Here is a 19,829-nt window from a genome sequence, read left to right on the forward strand (position 1 = left end):
ACCTATAATATTTAATATTTTTCTATGTGTTTTTTTTATTTAAATTATTTGTGCTTTTCAGACAATGGGTCGTCATCTATTTAGTTTGACATGTTGCCATGACAACAGCATGGATCATATCATTGGTGTGTTGACAGGTGCTATTCAGTCTGGTTCTTGGTTTCTCATTGATGATGCTGACTTACTGCCACAAGGTACTTGCTTTTATTTAATAACAATTTAGAAATATGTGATAATTGATCAAAACACTGTGCGCCAAGTTTTAAGTGTAAGTCACTTTACCCTCCATCTCATTACATTCTTTTAATTTCATATACAGGCCTACAATCTGTTCTAGGTCAACAGCTTAACTATGTACTTGATGCTTACAAGGCATTGAGCAGTACTTACGGAAGTCAGTATGACATGCGTGGTACCTCAAAGTTTGACAAGGTAAGCAACACCATGATGGTACAGTGTGTATAAAGACCACATGAAAAGGGCTGGACAACCTACTATGCAATTCTAATGCAGTACACACACTAGTTAGTGTTACAAATAACTCCAATTTGCCTACTGTACATATGGGCATAAGAAGTATAATACATAGTCCAAGTATTGAAATACGTACCGGTACCATTATGTTGGGATTCAATATTTCGAAATTAATTATGTCATCATCATATATGTGCATGATGTCATATTACGCCCTTTTTTGACAAAGGAGTATTTGTCACATATATTTGTGAGAGCGCTCTATATTAAATTTTGTAATAATTAATGGTTTAATCTATATTGTGAATGAGAACATGATTTATAGTAAACTTTGACAAATGTATGTTTGAGCAGTTCCAATATTTTGAGAGCTAAAAATAGCAAAGGGAAACTTGGCATTTATTCATTTATTCAGGTAGGTTACTCAAATCCTGATGTCTTTAGACTTGGGGTGTTGTTTTTCCCCTTATTTCATAAATTGATTCTCTAGCAGTATGGGAAGTCAATCACCAATCTAGCTGGCAAAATATACAAAATAATTGTGTTAATTATGTTGATAAACAAGTACTGTACATAGTCCTAATCAAATTATTTCTTGAGTAAATTGTCATTGTATTTATGATTGTCTTCTTGCTTTTTTTAACTGTAGTCAAAAGATGTGAGAAGAAATTCCTTAACTACTCTGCACTCCAGTTCAGAATTGATAAAACCCAAGATGCCCAAAGGTAGCACTTGTCCAAAAATTATCACGGTAAGAGTAGTAGGCTGCTTTTACTCTTGTGTCACACACCTGTATTTAATTTGTTGTAGTAGACTCACAGGATTAAATTGAAACTTCAGCGCTATTGATGTGGAAATGCTTTCATTCAACAAATACGATGCATGCCATCCCAAAACCAGCATACCATCGCTAAATGTCAAACTGAGTAATTATTATAAGAATGTGGCAATATTGTATACTTTAGTACAGAGAAGCCACAATACTTTTACTCATAAATTTGGCAGTGCGCAATAGTAAGTCAATTCCTGTAAAATGAAATATTTTAAATCTTATAATGTGGAGAGTATGAATAATTATATTAAAAAGTCAATTTTCTTGTTTTGGTCACTGATGACAAGCCCATATATTAGCAGCATTCATATGTAGCAACACTGAATATGGTATCTTCAATATTAGAAAATTGGAAAAAGAGTAAAGTTTGAGAAGAAAGAATCTTCCAAAGATGAGGAGGAAGTTCTACCTCATCTGCAACTGAGACGGCATTCAATTAGCAAGACAATGCTAATTGATGATGGACAGCATTATGAGAATGCTTCCAATGCTATTCCACTGTTTGAAGACACAGCAAGTGACATTGACGGTAAGTCAAAGCATTGAAGTTGAATAAAATGTCATCAATTGTTGTACTGTGTATACATGGTTAAACAGGTTAATCAAATTTGTTTATTTGAGCGTCAGACTAGGCCTAGTATAAGGCTAATAGAGTAGGCTCTAAGTTAATTATTTTGTGTTTTAGGTTTTAGTGAAAAGATGACAGTGTGGGTTTTATGCAAATTTATTTATTGCAAAATCTAGGCCTAGTGGGAATAGAGTCATTTTAGCTTAAATTAGGCAAAAAGTTAAAAGTAATTTTCCATTCAAATGTATCCTTTTAACATATGAACCCTTTGAATTCCAGAGGCTGGGAATGACAACAAAGAGACGAGTACAATTGAGGAAAAGTTCAATCAACTGCTAAAATGGAAATACAAACCAACGTATCTTGGACACTTGACCCTTGGAGGACAGTTAGTTGAAGCTAACGCAAACTTTGCTTGTTTCATGAATGTAAGCACGACACGACAAACCAATCATGATATGCCACAGAATCTTAGGGTAAGTATATGAATTTTACTAGTTTCAATAAATAAGTGAATGCAAAACGGTGTTCATTATTTTTATAATACTTACGAAAGTTCATCTGTATTGGTGGTATACACTGACAATGTCTGAAATTCACTGACCCCAAACCCGGGCACTCACTGCATTCTACAAGGTCGTACGACCGTCGGTCATCCAATCCAACTCCACTTACTGTGAGCAATTGACAATGCCATCTGATGATTGTAGATGACTGTCTGAATGGATTGTCATTAAAACGATTTGTGGCATTGCGTTTTCCATAGAATTGCGTTGGTGGACAACCGTCCGTAGTGAGTGAGTTTAAGATAAATCATCCTGGATTAGCATACTGAAGAATTTTGAAGTTTCATCTCAAAATGCCACTTGCAGTCAATTTTGTCTAATAAAAATAAGTTCAACAATTCTGATATTTTCATTAATGTTAATTCTGTTTATGTATTTCTTCAGGTGCTAATGCGTCCAGTTTCCATGATAAAACCTGATATTGGTGTCATTCTGGAAGCAACTTTAATTTGCAATGGCTTTACTGAAGCAAAGACATTGGCCCACAAGATAACAACATTGATGGATCTCCTTGACAACCAAGTATGTTTATATGTAATCAGTATTTACTTCTAAATTCACCTTACATTATTAATAACATGGGTAGTAATATTAATTATTTGAATAAATTGAGTGAATGAGTTGATAAATTATTGATAGAAATTGATTGAATAAATACAATACATGATTAGATAAATGAGTGATTTGATAAATGAGTGATTGAATAAATAAATGAATGATTGATTAAATTGAGTGAGTGATGAATGAATGAATTAATTAATTAATTAATTAATAATTAATTAATTAATGGACAATGAATAAATGAATGAAACACATATTCTAGTTGATTACAAATCTATGTATTTACTTTGTATATAGCTCCCTCAGATACCACAGTACAAAGTAAACCTGAGTACTCTGAAGACTGCTTTGAAGTTAGCTGCCTCAAGGTTGCATGCAAGAAGAAATACCCAGTTGTCAGCAAGGAACAGTTTCTCCAGGGCTGGAGATGCCTCTGTTGCATCACCTCTTACCGGTAAGTCCTGAAACAATGTCAGTTTGGTTGACTTTTTCAGGGATTATTTTATGAATAAATCTCAAGGTTAATGAAAACCTCCTGACAAGTCTGCCACGAAAGAAGCTCTCTTGAAATTAAATCCTTACTTTGATATCCTTTGATCTTTCCTGTAGATAGTTTATTAGAATCAATGGAATACATTGAACAAGATGAGGAACAGAAGCAAGAGCTAGCACTTGTTCATGGCCTTACTGCTTGTCTCATACCACGTCTTACCAGCGTTCAAGACATCCGCATGGTTAAGAACTTACTCCGAAGTGTCTTCCCTCGCAGCAGTCGGCCAAGCACCGCTAAAGAACATGATCCGGTATTGATGGATGCTGTGCAGAGTCAGTTTGTTCTTGATAAACTTCAGGCAACTCCCCAACATGTATCAAAGGTGGGAAAAATTTTCCAGGTTTTTATTTTTCAATATTATATTTTATGCTTTGTATACTGTTTTAATAAGAAAATGTAGAAAAAAAGAATGATTGAAAGTATTAACCTTTACTGTTATGCAACATATACCCCTACATTGTTAAAAAAATGTACAACAGAATACTGAAAATTAATGGTTTAAATGTTTTTTAACAGGTTTTAGAGTTGCATAAGAATCTGGAATCTTCCATTGGTACTATTTTGCTAGGCCCGGCTGGTTCAGGCAAAACAGTGTGTTATCAGACGCTAGCAAGAGCTTTAAACAAGCTTCATACTGACTTCGCTTCAAATACACAAGGAGCAAACAGCGGTGATAAGAGAAATGAGGTAAGAGTAATCATAGGTGGGCTGCTGAATGTGTGTTATAATCAGTCAATCAATCAATCAATTTATCTATGTATAACAAGGTTATATATTATTTTAGTTATATACCCCAATGGGGTCCTCTGTCAGTATATTCAAATTCAGATTCAAATTTGTTTGTTTTTGACTACAATACATTTTTAATAATATATTTCAATTAAATTGAGTTTTTTTGTTTTTTTTTTTTGGTTTTTTTAGCTTTCTATTTAAGTGTCTGTAAATCATCATCATAGACAAAATAAAAAGTTACACAAAAGTAAAGATTAGTTTGCTTCCATCCTTTATTCACTGTTGGATGAGAATTATATTAAAAATTAAATTTAAAAACATGGTTTGTATGTTATTTTCAGATGAATTAGACGGAAAATTTTTAACATTACAACAAATTGTGTTTTTTGTTACAGGGTAAAATTTCTCCAGAGTTACAACGATCATCTACAATGGATCGAATCCTCCGCAAGGGGGAAGTATTATCAAGTCAAGCAGGTCGTGTTTGCTATAATCCAGTGAACGTGGATGTTTTGTATCCCTCAGTTCTGTCAACAGAACAGGTAAAACACTTGACTACCAGTCAGTCTTAATAGACTCAAATAAAATATAGACACATTCTCTACTTTGTTTCCCTCTACCCAGGAGTACGGGTTTTTAGGTATTAGCAAGTGTTTTTTGAGAGAATTGGCAAATATCTGCATTGCAGTGTTTGGCCCAGTTGACAAGGAAGGAAAAATGGGCACTTCAGTCAGTGAGCTCAGAGCTTCAGTTTTTGAATTTACCTTACGTCTACCAGGTGTTTTTTTAATGAATTAGTTATTAAATCTCCGTTTACATTTAATAGCTCATAGCATTAATTACGTGTTTTGCATATCACTTCAATTTATAAAAATCTGCCTGAATTATCTTCCAGATGTTCGGAACCTATGATGTTGAGGTGCAATGTTGGAAAGATGGAGTATTTACAAAATTATTGCGAGATAGATCAATTACTTGCGAAAGAGCCAAGGTATTGACTTCGAAAGAAAACAAAGAACAGAAGAAATTAAAAGGGATGCTCAACCCACCAAGCATCATCAACTCGTGGGTTGTAATGGACGGGTCTATTGATCCAATGTGGTCAGACAATCTCAATGCAATACTCAGAAAGAGTGGAACAATCAATTTAGGTCATGGAGTTTCCATCAACAGGAGTGGTAAGAATTCAAAATATGTGATTCTGGATCATTTATTAAAGGCTTTAACATTTGACTGCATTTTTTCATTTTATTTTATCAAGGTATTTCTTTTTTTCTGTTTAAAATCTCTGGAACATAACCTACATACTGAATAATTTTACTGGACTTATGTATTTTTGTATGTTCTCTTATTCCACTCTTCAGACTCTACATCCATCATCTTTGAAACCACGGACATTTCAACAGCCTCTCCCGCCACCGTCACGCGGTGTTCTGTGGTGCATTTTGGGATGGATGTTGTCCAGTGGCGGTCAATCATTGAATCATGGCTTGGTATAGCTAAATCACAATGGGAATTGTCTAATGATTGGTATGTATTCTTTCAAAATAACCGTTGTCATCATTGAATATATCTCATAAAGTTTAAAATCAAAGGAAGAGAATAACCCATAACTTGCAGCGTCATTTTGCCGAATTTGCGTATGGGCGTGGTTTGAGACTACCTAGCAGCCGTAAAGAGATGATTATAGGAGCCTTATGTACACATCATTTCGCAATGACGGGCTGAAATGAACCATGGATAGCATCGGAGTAACCCCCTACTCTTCCGAAAGATGCCATGAGTTCTTTAAAGCCTCCTCGACTCAGATGTGTACACTAGACCTCCATTTTAAGTCCTAATCTGAGAAGACTTGGTTCTACCAAACATACCCGGGCCGAGGATTAGCTCAAACCAGCACTGATTTTAAGGCTGTATTTACCACACAACTTGGCAAACATACATACATATGTGGCTATAGATATTGTACTAACTGTTTAAAAATATGATAGTGAATGCCTGGGCTTAGGTAGAGAAGTTGTATTATGTTTATTGATGAAATTCTACAATTTATAGGATTAGAACCAATGACTGACATTTAAAGACAAGTAGCTTAACCACCATGTATATATTCATTACATTTAGCATCTACTTTTTATTGAGTAAAATGAATGGTTTTCTCATGTTGCATTTCAGTCTCCAACTGCTCAAGACACATGTTGCTGATTTATTTTCCTTGACGATTGACTTTGTCACCGAGCAATGTACACCGGCTTTGATGGCCAGCCTTACAAGTGAGATCAAACGCAATAACCAGATTGGAAGGGGAGTGCAGGAAGTGACCTCCTTCATCCGTATCATGTCTGCTCTATGTGACAGGTTTATTCTAAATGAGGAAGATGTACCCACGCCAAGATCTGGTTCATCTGGTAATTTTTATGTGAAAGGGATAAATTGCAGACTTTGCAACATAATTTATATTTTAGTTGTTAAATATAGATAGAATCAGAATGGTCTAACCCCAAAATAATTTTTAAAGATATTTAATTTTTGAAGTTTTTTAAAGCATTAAAAAGTCTTTTAAATGTTAATCCAATCGTGTTTCCTTGATTAATTCACATCATGGCATTAATTATGTATTGTGTAATCATTTTTGAACCTTTAGTTGAGTTTTTTTTTATGTTATTTGTTATATGTTTATATATGTAAATTTGTTTTTAATGGCATAAAAACTTCAACAAATAATGTCTGGTTCTAAAACCCTTCGTATCACTGATGGAGGTATAATTGCTCCATCAAAAAGTTACAATTACATGATCTATCTATTTGCAGAGGGTAAACCTCCCACCCCCACAAGTGGCACATCTTCTGACGTAACAGTTGTGAAACCAACTCAAGTAAGACAGATATCTACGTTGTTTGTATTTGCATTCATCTGGGGATTCGGAGGCCATCTGCATGACAGGTGAGTTGGCTGACAGCTGGCCAAAGAATCCATCTTTGCTCCTTGTCAATGCTTGACATGGGAAGTCTGTTGCTTGTTGATGGCAGACCGTGTGGTTCACGTAAAACAATGTGTCACGCATATACTGTATCGCCAAGTTGCAGTTTTCATGGAATCGTGTTGGCTGATCCATAGTACTGTAGTTCATAAATACTGAATTTTTTAATGAATGATTCAATGCTTTTATTTCATTTTTGAAGTTTTTCCCGATTTTTGGGCAAAGAACATGTGATTCATTCTTCAGTAACAACACCTATTGAATCTCCATTCACAGATATGCTGAAAAATTTGACGTCTTTTTCAAAAACCTTATAAGCAAGACTACACATGACATTCAAGTGCCTAGCAGTGGGAGTGTGTTCTGTTGGTATATTGATCCAAATCAGGCTGTTCTAGTTTCTGCCGTTGACCAGCTTGGTGAAAAGATTAAAACACTTCCATCTAATTACACCATCATTCCAGAGGTAGATCTATTTATAATTGTTTTTATTTAAAATTCTATTTATATCATTAATTATTATTAAAATAAATAATTTAATGGTGTTTTTTTTTTCTTAATTATAGATCAACAGGTATTTCAATTTGATTGATTTACTGGTGTCATCCAATTATCACATACTCTTAACAGGAGAACCAGGCTGTGGCAAGACCTCACTCATGCAGGTATATTTCCTGGATATCTGGTTAAATAAGCTTTTATCGCACATCTGATTTTTTTTCTGCTGGGTTGGACTAGGTTAAACCCAATTTTCCAGCAATAAATAATAACCACTGACCGATCATCTGCCAAATTTATTCAAGGGACTAATTGATCAGACCCAAATTATAATATTGATGCAATAGCTAAGTCTTGGAATAGGATCTTCAGCGGTGGCGTATCTAAAGGGGTGCGCGGTGATGTGCGTCCCCCTAAAAAGGTTCCCCAGTCACCCACACACCCTTTGAAAATGTTCAAAGCAAAAAGTAATGTGGATAAACATCACCTCATATCACTTTATATTGCGAGCTAGTTCCCCTCACATAATCATTGAGGCCCCCACTTCACTATCAGCCCCCCTCCCCATTTCAAGACTGCTAGATATGCGATTGATCTACAGGATAAAAGGAACAAACTTTACCACTTAGCTAAATACTCAGTTCTTGTGTGAATAGAAAAATAATTATTACATTGATATATCATGATTTTAGGCAGTTGATTAATTATGACATTTCCTTGTAAAACAGAACTTGGTTCAGCCAAGACACTACTTTGTGAAGGCGACCTTCTCACAGCAGTTGACCTGTGAACAAGTTGAAGAGTTTATGTTGAGTAAACTGCGAACCAGAAACCAAGTGAATTCATCAAAAAATACTGGCAAATCCAACAAACAGAGCAATATCATCTTTATAGATGACTTGAATTGCTGCCCTGATAATAAACCAACTGGTAAGAATAATTATGTATATTTTGTTAAACACACTATAAATTAAGATATTATTCTCCGGAAGACGATTGAATATTTTTATATCTCAAAAAACCTTTTAAATTAAATTTGCTCATTTATTGATATTTACACATTTTTCTATATTTCAATATTTATCTTTCGATTTTTTATCTTTTTGAAGAATTTTATATTGTAAGTATTTGTGTTTTTTTTTCGTGAAGGGCCTCCACTCGACAGTGATTGATTTTACTTTTGGAGTGTCTTGTCTCTTGTTTTTTTTTTTTTTGTGCTTTTGTGATTGTTCTTTGCCGTGTCTGTTTATGTACATCTTAATTGCTTGAGACAAATAAATGAAATGAAATGAAATGAAATGAAGCAACTCTATTGAAATTTTGAGACATTCTCCACAAACAACAGTTTTTTTCAGAACTACCTACTTTGTATACCGCAAGCATTAAATTTATACTATAATTAAATTCAACCACCTAATAGAAATGATGGACATTTACAATTTCTGTAGTTAAAATTACTGACCTCCTTGTATATAGCACATAACTGAGAAACATGTTGAAAATAGGACTATCAATATAGAAAATAAGGTCATCACCACCTTTTTGGATTAAAAGGAGTAAAGATTACATTTTTCATTTATCGTCCAATTCCAAATAATTTGAAATTGGAAATTTTGGCTGGGTTCCTGGTACTCACGACAGCTACAGTGCAGTGCCAGAACTGACATATAATGGATACACTGTCACTTATCCCGCCTAATTCTCATGCGAGTGTTATTCCAATGCTGGCCGGGTTTGATAGCTGTGCTAAAAGCTTTTTTTATTATTATTTATTTCCATCATTACAGTCCAATCATCATTGACTAATATCTCTAATATTCTTAACAAATATTTAGGATCACAGCCATGTATTGAACTAGTCCGTCAGTTCATCAACTGCCAAGGTGTCTACCATCGTTCACGTAATTTCTTCCAAGCTATGGAAAGAGCGAATTTTATCGCAGCATGTAATGCACCTGGGTCGGCAGGTGTGGGTAGTGGTTTATGTACCAAAGTACTTTCGCCTCGTATAACACGGCTGTTCACTGTCTTGAACTTCTTTGCATTGTCGCATGAATCATACAGTAAGCTACACTGCTCTACCATGCAGGCGTGGTTGGAGGAATTTCCAGCATATTCGTTGAACAGACATCATGAATTGGCCCAGGTTAGATTTTTAGTATTTGTGTTGTCATTTTATTTCCAGTAACTAAACTACAATTAACAGAATTAATAGTATAATTATCTAGTCTATTGAATACTTACCTGGATAAACCGATAAATGCCTAAGTTTCCTTTGAAACTTACCTTATATATATATATATTATATATCTTAACCATATGTTTCAAATGGGTAGTGTTGATGTTGGTGATGGCAGTGGATGATGACAACAGAGGCGACAATGACTATTGTTGTAAAGGATGGTACAGATAATGATGATAATGATATTAATACTAACAATTTTACTATTTATTTATAGGCAATTCTGCTGGCTTCACAAGACCTGTTCAAGTCAATAAGGAAGCATTTTTCGCTAAGCCCTTTAAATCCTCACTACACCTTTTCATTACATGACATCAGTAGGGTGGTGCAGGGCATGTTCTTGCTCTCTCCCAGAGCTAGGGGAAGGCCTAGGCATGGTCATCGCAGAACAGTTGCTGGTACCAAAGGAGGTAATAGCTCAAAACATGTATAATTGTAGAGTATGGAGTAAATATATATTAATATTAAAGACCTATAGAAGACCCTTTACCATGCAGATACCATAACCCTTCTATTTATATATTCAAAGGTAATTATGGAAGGCGAAGGTCAAGAGGTGAAATCCTATCAGCCCCTCCCATGATGAAGATGGTCATCAGACTATGGTGTCATGAGACTACTAGGACCTTCAGCGATAGGCTTGTAACAGAAGAAGGTGAGCATTGATTAAATTTGATGTTTTGATTATAATAATAGTTTTGATTTGATTAAATTTTGATTTGATGATGATTAATTTTTATTTGGTTATAATTGATTTCGATTTGATTTTTATTTAATGTTGAATTTATTATAATTAATTTTTATTTGATTTTTATATAATTTTGATTTTATTATGAATACTTTTGATTTGATTATGCTTTGATTATAATTTGATATTGCTTTGATTTGGATCATATATTTAAGCACATGAGCCAAGTGCAAATTCCTAGAGGCCTTAGTAGTGTGGCTAGCATTAAGTAAAAATAGCATTATTATTAAAGATGAAAATCACCTTCTGATAAGAATATATATCATCATCAATGCTCGAATAACTCCTCTTTTTGGTTTACAGCCTTTGATTGGTACACGCAATCTTTGCAACAAGTAGTTGAGAAACATTTCTGCACCGGTGAGACTGACACAACTTCGGGTAACATAAGTGAAGATGTTCAAGTAAGCAAACTTATATTATGTATATTTTATGATCTGTACATAACTAATTCACATCTACACATTGTCTGCACACACTGATTTACATCTACACTTCTTCCCATAATCTGGAAGACCCATAAAAAAACAGTTTGTCCTAGTCCATTATGGGCAAACCAAGTTCCAAACAATAATCCTCATTCCTTAGAGTTCCAGCTAATCATGAAGAGAGTAGGATGAGAGGGAATGCTATCCATGTGTTTTACTGAGACTACCAACATCACAATTGATTTGTGTAATTTATGTAAAACTAAATTTATTTATTAGTATTTTCAGTACATATTAAGAAAATTAAATTAATATCCAACTGGATTTATTATTCCTATTCGCATTATGCGATTACCTACACCATACACTTTGCACTATTTTTTATATGATGTCTTCAGACTGTGAAATAGTTTGCACTGTGTTACCTTTAGTTAGCAGATATTTTGTCACCAACTCTTTCTGAGGGATCTGTTGTGATAGGCCAATCACCTGATTCGGTGTGTAAGTCTGTTGTAAGTGAATGAACAATAAAATTATCGACAATTGGTATATTTTTGATATCATATTTGATGTTTAATATATAGTGTGTTTATTTTGTTGTTTAACTGTGTGATATCCAAAGCTGTAGCTATAATTATGCTTTTGACTGTAATATCTTGTTCTCCACCTTTCCTTACTTGTCATATTAAGTACAGTACTATGTAAGACAAGAAACGTAAAGAAGATTTTATAAACTGAATTGTTTTAAGTAGTGATATTTTTTTTTTTAGTAGTGCTACTTCATCATTGGCAAATATTTCAGTTGAAGGGGATTTTAGGGTTTAATTCCATTTTTCCATCACAATAAAGTATTTCAATGGCAGTAGAAAGACTTATTAGAGCAAAATAACTCTTCTTTACGTTTGTTGTTGCCATAGCTTTGATGTGTTGATTCCTTTATTCCATTTATGTCTATGATTTGCCTACTCTTGCATTAAAAATGTTTCTATTGTTTTGAAACATCTGTATAATTTGTTACCCAAACATCAATAGTTTATCTGCAGTTCATATGGTAATTAATGTACTCTTGATTTGTAATCTTAGTGGTTTGAACACTATCATGTTGCATTCCTTAACTTTTACATTGATTCATTCCTGCGTATATTATCTATTTAATTCCACATCAGTGTTGCCAAATATAACAATGTTGTATGCTATTATCTACTTCCCTTTTAAAAGTTTTAAGGTGTTTTCCCTTGCTTTATTCTTTTTCTAACTTTCCTAAACTGCTTATATCCAATTGCTATAGAAACATTTGTTTATGTGATGTTTCAGCAGGGGTTATAAAAGCTGAGTGCTTGCAGTGTGTAGACCCAAGTTCAAAACCTGTTGAGAATCGGATTTGGGTTATTAATTGCTCAGGTCCATTAACTCTCACATGTGATTTTGGCAGGTTGAAGTGCAATCATTGTATCAATTTGTATCTGTTAGATTTTGTTTTTAAAGAGGACAAGATCTTCCAATTACAATTTTTTTTTTACTAGAATGGCAAATTTATCAATAAAGCAAATTGCTCACCACATAGTTGGCAGTCACTAAATGATAGGATTGTATATTCTGAAGATGATGTTTATGGAATGAACACCAAAACTCTTAGAGTTAAAGTCAGTCATTATTGTTTTGGTAAAAAATCAAAAAATTCTGTAAAGCTGGTTTTCCACTAGGCGAATTTATTCGTGCGAATCGAAGCTTTGGCTTGCTTCCTGAGCTCTGATTGGTTGCGCAAAACTCCGATAGGAATGTGAATTGCGCATGTGCATAAGCCGACGCTTTGGATTCGCGTGAATAAATTCGCCTGGTGGAAAACCAGCTTAACGAAATATGTTTATATGATGATGTGCTATTGGTAAGATAGAAGGCAGGAAAACAAAGAAGAATAACAATTTTTTTTCCTTTTTTATTATAGGAACCTGAAGAGGATGATGATGAGGACAATGTACTGAGTAAATCCACAAGTACTCCAGGGACGGGAACAACTCGGACTGCATCCTCAATTTCAGATGCTACTGATCAAATCACATCTGATGAATGTAAACGAAACTGTTCATTTGTTAACATAACTAAAATTATCAACTTTTACAGACAATTTACCAATGTTGACACCACTAGAGGAATGGTTGTAGAGAAGCAATGGTTTCCCATAAGATGATAATGTTCCAATAATAGTAAATAACTCATTGAAATTGTTGTCACAAGTTGATATCTTTTCTTACATGTGATTTTAAGTGTATTGACAAAAGGTAAATCTGTTGTCTCCAGAGAGTCAATAACTGTTCCCAAAAATACAAAATCCTCTGTAAATAGATATAGCATTAAAAAACCTTATCCAAAGTTTTGAATGTGATCTCTTCACCCACAACTGTATTTTTCCTATTTGAAATTCATGGTCCACCATAAAAAAACAGTCCATTTTTCTTTTCTGCATGTATTTCAGCAAGCATGTCTCCAGGCACTACACTCTCCTCTGCAACACCATTGGAGCAAGATGATACTGGTACCTCTGTAACTTCCCAGATGGTCGATAGTAGAGACACACCAGTTAAAGAACATTCACATGAACCAGATATGCCAACAACAAGCCAAATATCATCTTCTGCAATACACTATGATTCACAATTGTCAGAGGGAAGATGCACAGAAGTTGGAATGTCTGACAGCAAGAATACAGCTGTTACAGTGTCTGACATTCTCCCTGGTATGTGAAAGTAATAATGTTAGTTGAAAATTATCTTTTCTTGATTATAAATCTTAATAATTGTACTTCACATTTTTAAAATTTCAGTAAATTTCATTTCACTATAATAAAGTCATTAGTCAAGTAAAAATGAATAACAGAGCAAATCATTAAAATTACTATTATTTGCTCCCATATCAGAAACAAATGAGACCTCTCAACCAGATGTAGCCAAAGGCATTCCATCTGAAAGTGCCCCACCCCCATCAGCCATAGGGGTGAATGGCTCAGTGCCTCATACTCCCATTCGTAAAAGTTTACAGAAGTCGCCAGCTAGGGGGTTGTCGAAAGAGAAGAAAAGAGGTGTGACTTTTAAACCAGGCCTTATTGGGGACACGTTTACATTTGAGCAGTATAAAGGACCACTTATTTCTATGGATGAGGTATGTAAAATCAGATTCTGCAAAAAAAAAAAATGCTTATATTTGATGGGTTTTTTAATGCTTATAAGCATGGTTCCAGTGGCAAGAATTGGCATGTCGACAAGGATGCGAAGCCCCGCCCACAAAGTCACAATGGCGGCTAGACTTACCGAGTTGGCGAAGATTTTCTTTGATATCAACCTTCTGTAAGAAAGAGAATTCAGGGTAGGCGGTATGCAAATGAATCATATATTCATAGTGTTAATCTATTTTATGGAACATGGCGGGGAAATTGTTGTAAAAGCCTCTGTATTTCACTCCCAAAGGAAGAGGGAAAAGCCGCATTCAGTCAACCTTGTTGTCGGCAAAGGCCAAGTCACTGATAAATGCGCACTGCTCGTGTAAATCTGGGTATCTATAACCAAGCATCTAGGCCTAGGCTCACCTATGTTTCGCGTTCAAACCAGCTGTCTAATTAACATGTCAAAGAAAAAGTTTTTGATCACGTGACTAAATGACGCTCGCTGATTAGTCGGTTTATCTTTCAATCAAATTTCTTTGTGATTATCTTAAGCTCTGTCCACACTGTCAAACTTTATGTGACAAATAATTGTCACATGTCCATACTGTATGCTGGTGTAATATGACATCATCATGACCATGACACATCACACAAACTTGTCATTTAAAATGTGATAGTGTCGACAGAGCTTTTAATGAATTTGATCAGGTTTATTACCATGGAATACAAAAAAAACTGCTATACCAAATCTTGTTTTGCCTAAAATTTGAAAGTTTATATTTACTGTAATTGGTAAGCTTGATGAAAAAGATAATAAATTATTTTGTATTATACATTTTCAGATTTGTTCATCAGAGGAAAAATTGTCAGATATTTTGTTTACCAAGTTTATAAGCACAGACTTAAGAGATTCAGATAAAGAGCATCTAGACCTAGGCTCACCTATGTTTCGCGTTTAAACCAGCTGTCTAAGGAAATTAACATGTCAAAGAAAAAGTTTTTTATCACGTGACTAAATGACGCTCGCTGATTAGTCGGTTTATCTGTCAATCAAATTTCTTTGTGATTATCTTAAGTTCTGTCCACACTGTCAAACTTTATGTGACAATAATTGTCACATGTCCATACTGTATGCTGGTGTAATATGACATCATCATGACCATGACACATCACACAAACTTGTCATTTAAAATGTGATAGTGTCGACAGAGCTTTTAATGAATTTGATCAGGTTTATTACCATGGAATACAAAAAAAACTGCTATACCAAATCTTGTTTTGCCTAAAATTTGAAAGTTTATATTTACTGTAATTGGTAAGCTTGATGAAAAAGATAATAAATTATTTTGTATTATACATTTTCAGATTTGTTCATCAGAGGAAAAATTGTCAGATATTTTGTTTACCAAGTTTATAAGCACAGACTTAAGAGATTCAGATAAAGGTATCAGAAATGAGTTCTTCAATTTCTTTATAAATTTTTGTCAAGATTTTTTCTTGAATAATGTCATATTGAAGTGATTTGACAAGATCTTCAGAGCACCATTTCTAATAGACACCAAATAATTACTCTTGTATTTTCGATTTTGTATTCTTGATTTGATGATCGATTACGCTGTTCAAGATTTAGAAGATTGCAATTTTGTAAAGTTACATTAGAGTGATCATTATTTGTGATTTCTTTTTTTCATTTCAGCTGCAGGTTATGGAGAAGTGAACACTAATCAAATACACACAGGATTGCAGAAATGTCTAAATCTCTACAATGAAGGCGCTGATCAACAAATGGACCTGGTGTTCTTTGAGGAGGCCTTAAGGCATTTTGCCAAACTGACAAGAGTATTGGTGAGTGTATCAGCTGTTTCTTTGGTTTTCTTGTGAACATATAAGCTGTAAAGATTTATAATAATTATATATTGCCATGTAGAACGTAAAGAATATAATACCAGCATATCTTCATTTCAGGGCACCCAAGGGGGAAATGCTTTGTTGATTGGACAGACTCGAGGCACTGGACGATCCAGTTTGACACGGCTTGCTGCATCAGCTGCAAAGTTCAAGATGTTTGAGCCTAAGCCTAGCTCAGTCACCAAAGACCGCTCAATAAGAATTCGTGAAGCCATGAGGAGAGCAAGCAGAGTGGCTGGATTGGCAGGGAAGCCTGCTGTATTGCTTGTCAGCTGTGAACCATCAGACCAGTCATTGTATGATCTTACAGCCCTCATGAAAGAAGGTAAGAATTTATTAGATTTGGTTTGATTTATAATGATAGTGTAGATGAGGATGAGAATCAATCAGTCAATAAGTATTTATGTTCTTTTTTTTTACATTTCTAGGAACCTGTCCTGGATTGTACAGTAAAGAGGACCTTGACCAGATAGCTTTACAGATGCTGCCTGGATCCAAGCCTAGTGGGCATAGAAGCCAAAGGGTGGAGATGGCACAGGAGCGGTTCTTCAGACGTGTCCTTGTAAACCTTCATGTGGTGGTCAGTCTTCATTGTCCAGGTTAGTCACGAAATTAACAATCTATTTTTAATTTTGATATTGAATTGTCACATTGTTTAGGTCATTAAGGCAAGAAACTTTATCTGTGATCATCAACTCTCAAATCAGAAGTAGTTATAAATGTTTGGCCATTCATATGATCATTCTATTTGTACTTTTTTCCATTTTGTTTAAGGTGGTGATATAAGTTCCCTTCATGAATGCTTCTGTCACCACCCTAGCCTCCTCCACTCCAGTTGTTGTGTTGATATTTACAAGCCTTGGAGCCATGAGTCTTTGATAAGTATTGCCAGTCAGTGTCTGAACAGGAAGACCTTGAGTATGAAATCTAGAAAGGTAGTGCATTACTTAATCTATATTGACAATAACACCCTATGATATATATTTTTGGTGATCCGCAGCATTTGTGGATCACCTCTTGTTATTGTCAGAGATCTTTTTTTTTATTCTACTTTCTGGCAATTATTTGTTCGCACGATATCTCAAATTTGCCGAGAGCTACGCACAAGGTCGCTTCATTAAACATTTTGACTTTGCCTGGAATAGTTACGGTAAGGTTTTCAACACGCTCAGTCATGCGTGACGTCATCTACGCGCAATTTTGCGATTTTACATCGACCATATCAGCCTAACCAATTGACATTTCAAAATCGTATTAAGTGAGCATTAACTTCCGTTTAATATTGAATACAATGTACCCTAATTTTAAGTGTGCGCGTCATAACGCGCACGTACACGTGCTTCAAAATTTTAAAATGCTCGAAATCACTTTTTGACTAAATTAGAGCACGTTTCATGCCATTTTGAGCATTTCAATTTTTTTTTGTAATTTTTTCACTGCGCGCGCACAATTTGCTAGAAATGACGTTTTTTTTACATATTTTGGGTTACTGAAATTGTTTTCACAAATTTCAATTGTTTTTGGTCATCTTATGACCAATAGCAATGTCGCACGTGTGCATCAAACATAATGACCTTTGCGCGGATTTGTGCCGATATACAGTGAAAATATGCTAAAAATCAGGCCTATTTTTAATCAGTTATAACTCCTTAGGATGAAAGGTGACCCCAATTTTTATTACATATTCTGAAAGCACATGAGTTGTAAATATGATTTTATAGATCATAATGGCTGATCGGACATTGTGACGTCATCATTTTGCCATCTGAATTCACCAAACTGAATTTTAGGGATGCCGTCATTTTTAAAAATGCGCATTTGAACGTATCTCGCTTATTCTTGGTCGATCTTCCAACTTTGAGTATGTTATAGCTGAGGGGATTCTCTTTCGTTATTTGACTTCTTTTTACATTTTGATGACGTCATCATGGTAAAAATAAAGGTTTTTGATGACCCCCTCAACTTTCTTTCCTCAAACATTTAATTACCCCATAATCACCTTAACTAGTCGTGATTTCTGAATAATATTTAATGGGCATAAACTTCAGGTCATGGTTAAATGTTATGTACCTTAATTTCCTGTGCGCACGTCACAACGCGCACGTACACATGCGTCAAAATTAAAATGTGCTTAATATCATGCCATTTTTCAATCAGTTATAGCTCCTTAGGATGAAAAGTGACCCCCATTTTTTATTACATATTCTAAAAGCACATGAGTTGTAGATATGATTTAATATATCATAATAGCTGATTGGACATTGTGATGTCACCATATTGCCATCTGAAATCAAAAAACTGAATTTTTATATATGATAAATACTATGAATGAATACTCACCAACAGGCGTTTGTCAATGAAAGTTGATATATATATCTCATATCAGGAGACAACAGTGACATTAAGATGCGCATGTGGGTCATGACGTGCGCATACGCATGAGTAAATCTTTTAAAATGCTCCAAATTCTTTTTTGACAAACTAAATTAGCGTATTTTGCCATTATCAGCATTTAAATATTGTTCAATCCGCACCGCGCACACTTCCTTGTGGGTCAAAGTGCGGCTGATCACCTAACTCGTCCACAGTGACGAGTTCAAATCTAGTACTGATTTGTTCTGTTGTTTCTTATATTTATGTACTGTATTTTATTATTTTATTTACATAATTCCTTGCATAAAAATGTGATCATTGGGTTGGAGAATGAAGTTATTTATGGTTAAAAAAATGTATTTGTTTGGTACAATTTGTCATCTATAATTTTACCCATAAATGCTAGGCGTACATGGTGCCATGGAGCTGTAAGAATGTCCAAGCTGAGATGAACTGCATAAGTCATGCCATGGCCTGTATTCATAGGACTTCTATCAACGCAATCGATAGACACTTTCACAAAAGCAACAGATTCTATTCACCTCTTACCTTCATAGAGTTCATTGACCTCTTCAAAACAATTTCAGCAAGGCTTGGTAAAAAATATACTGTGAGTAAAGGGTTTTTTTCTCTGTTGGTTATGTATGCTCTCCTAAATAATAAATTGATGAAGCCTACAATTTTTTGTATTGCTATTTATTTCAAGGTTCTTTTATTATAATTTGTTTGTTTTTATCAAGTCATATCATCATTACTGTCTTTAATGATATCTTGTATTTTCATGATTATCATTTTATCCACTGTTATCATCACCAATCCTATCTTCATTAGCAAAACATCCATTAACATTGTCATCGTTTTCAGCAACTGTCTTTACAAAAGTCTTTAAGCTTCACAACCAGAAACTTAAGTTGTCTACCTAACCTTACTCTATGAATTATTATATCAACAGAATGCCATTATCAAATACAAGAAAGCATTAGGAAGTATAAATGAGGCGTATGAGAGCATCAGTAGCTTGAATATTGAACTCCAAAGACTGCAGCCTCTCCATGCTGATGCCATGCTAGTCTCTCAACAACGACTAACGGAAGTTGACAAGCTCAAGAATGAATATGCTGATGTAAGAATTATTTCAATAGTAGTAGTAGTGGAGGTTGTGGCAGTTACAGTGACAGTAGTGGTAGAAACAACAGTAGTGGTAGTAC

General features: G+C 34.6%; 1 protein-coding gene across 5 annotated transcripts in view; it reads left to right on the plus strand.

Annotated features, from left to right (window-relative positions):
- The window catches only part of LOC117124876 (dynein heavy chain domain-containing protein 1-like), a 58,341-nt gene that overhangs the window by 24,466 nt on the left and 14,046 nt on the right, over window positions 1-19,829 (plus strand). For 4 of the 5 annotated variants that reach the window (XM_033271209.1, XM_033271216.1, XM_033271232.1 and 1 more), the window contains exons 34-65: window positions 62-194; window positions 320-432; window positions 1,124-1,225; window positions 1,652-1,835; window positions 2,154-2,350; window positions 2,825-2,962; window positions 3,299-3,455; window positions 3,611-3,876; window positions 4,071-4,241; window positions 4,682-4,828; window positions 5,182-5,464; window positions 5,651-5,816; window positions 6,462-6,694; window positions 7,098-7,230; window positions 7,544-7,733; window positions 7,834-7,932; window positions 8,494-8,695; window positions 9,601-9,911; window positions 10,225-10,417; window positions 10,537-10,662; window positions 11,059-11,159; window positions 11,615-11,695; window positions 13,129-13,252; window positions 13,657-13,917; window positions 14,098-14,339; window positions 15,706-15,784; window positions 16,037-16,185; window positions 16,306-16,573; window positions 16,677-16,847; window positions 17,023-17,183; window positions 19,028-19,231; window positions 19,574-19,744. In XM_033271209.1, coding sequence (XP_033127100.1) covers window positions 62-194; window positions 320-432; window positions 1,124-1,225; window positions 1,652-1,835; window positions 2,154-2,350; window positions 2,825-2,962; window positions 3,299-3,455; window positions 3,611-3,876; window positions 4,071-4,241; window positions 4,682-4,828; window positions 5,182-5,464; window positions 5,651-5,816; window positions 6,462-6,694; window positions 7,098-7,230; window positions 7,544-7,733; window positions 7,834-7,932; window positions 8,494-8,695; window positions 9,601-9,911; window positions 10,225-10,417; window positions 10,537-10,662; window positions 11,059-11,159; window positions 11,615-11,695; window positions 13,129-13,252; window positions 13,657-13,917; window positions 14,098-14,339; window positions 15,706-15,784; window positions 16,037-16,185; window positions 16,306-16,573; window positions 16,677-16,847; window positions 17,023-17,183; window positions 19,028-19,231; window positions 19,574-19,744 — 5,556 coding nt within the window. The remainder of the gene's footprint in view (window positions 1-61; window positions 195-319; window positions 433-1,123; window positions 1,226-1,651; window positions 1,836-2,153; window positions 2,351-2,824; window positions 2,963-3,298; window positions 3,456-3,610; window positions 3,877-4,070; window positions 4,242-4,681; window positions 4,829-5,181; window positions 5,465-5,650; window positions 5,817-6,461; window positions 6,695-7,097; window positions 7,231-7,543; window positions 7,734-7,833; window positions 7,933-8,493; window positions 8,696-9,600; window positions 9,912-10,224; window positions 10,418-10,536; window positions 10,663-11,058; window positions 11,160-11,614; window positions 11,696-13,128; window positions 13,253-13,656; window positions 13,918-14,097; window positions 14,340-15,705; window positions 15,785-16,036; window positions 16,186-16,305; window positions 16,574-16,676; window positions 16,848-17,022; window positions 17,184-19,027; window positions 19,232-19,573; window positions 19,745-19,829) is intronic. The other variant, XM_033271240.1, reaches the window with a different exon arrangement.

This window comes from Anneissia japonica, unplaced genomic scaffold (genome assembly GCF_011630105.1).
Source record: "Anneissia japonica isolate Jap-2015-1 unplaced genomic scaffold, ASM1163010v1 scaffold466_len1169948_cov191, whole genome shotgun sequence".
Lineage (NCBI taxonomy): Eukaryota > Metazoa > Echinodermata > Crinoidea > Comatulida > Comatulidae > Anneissia > Anneissia japonica.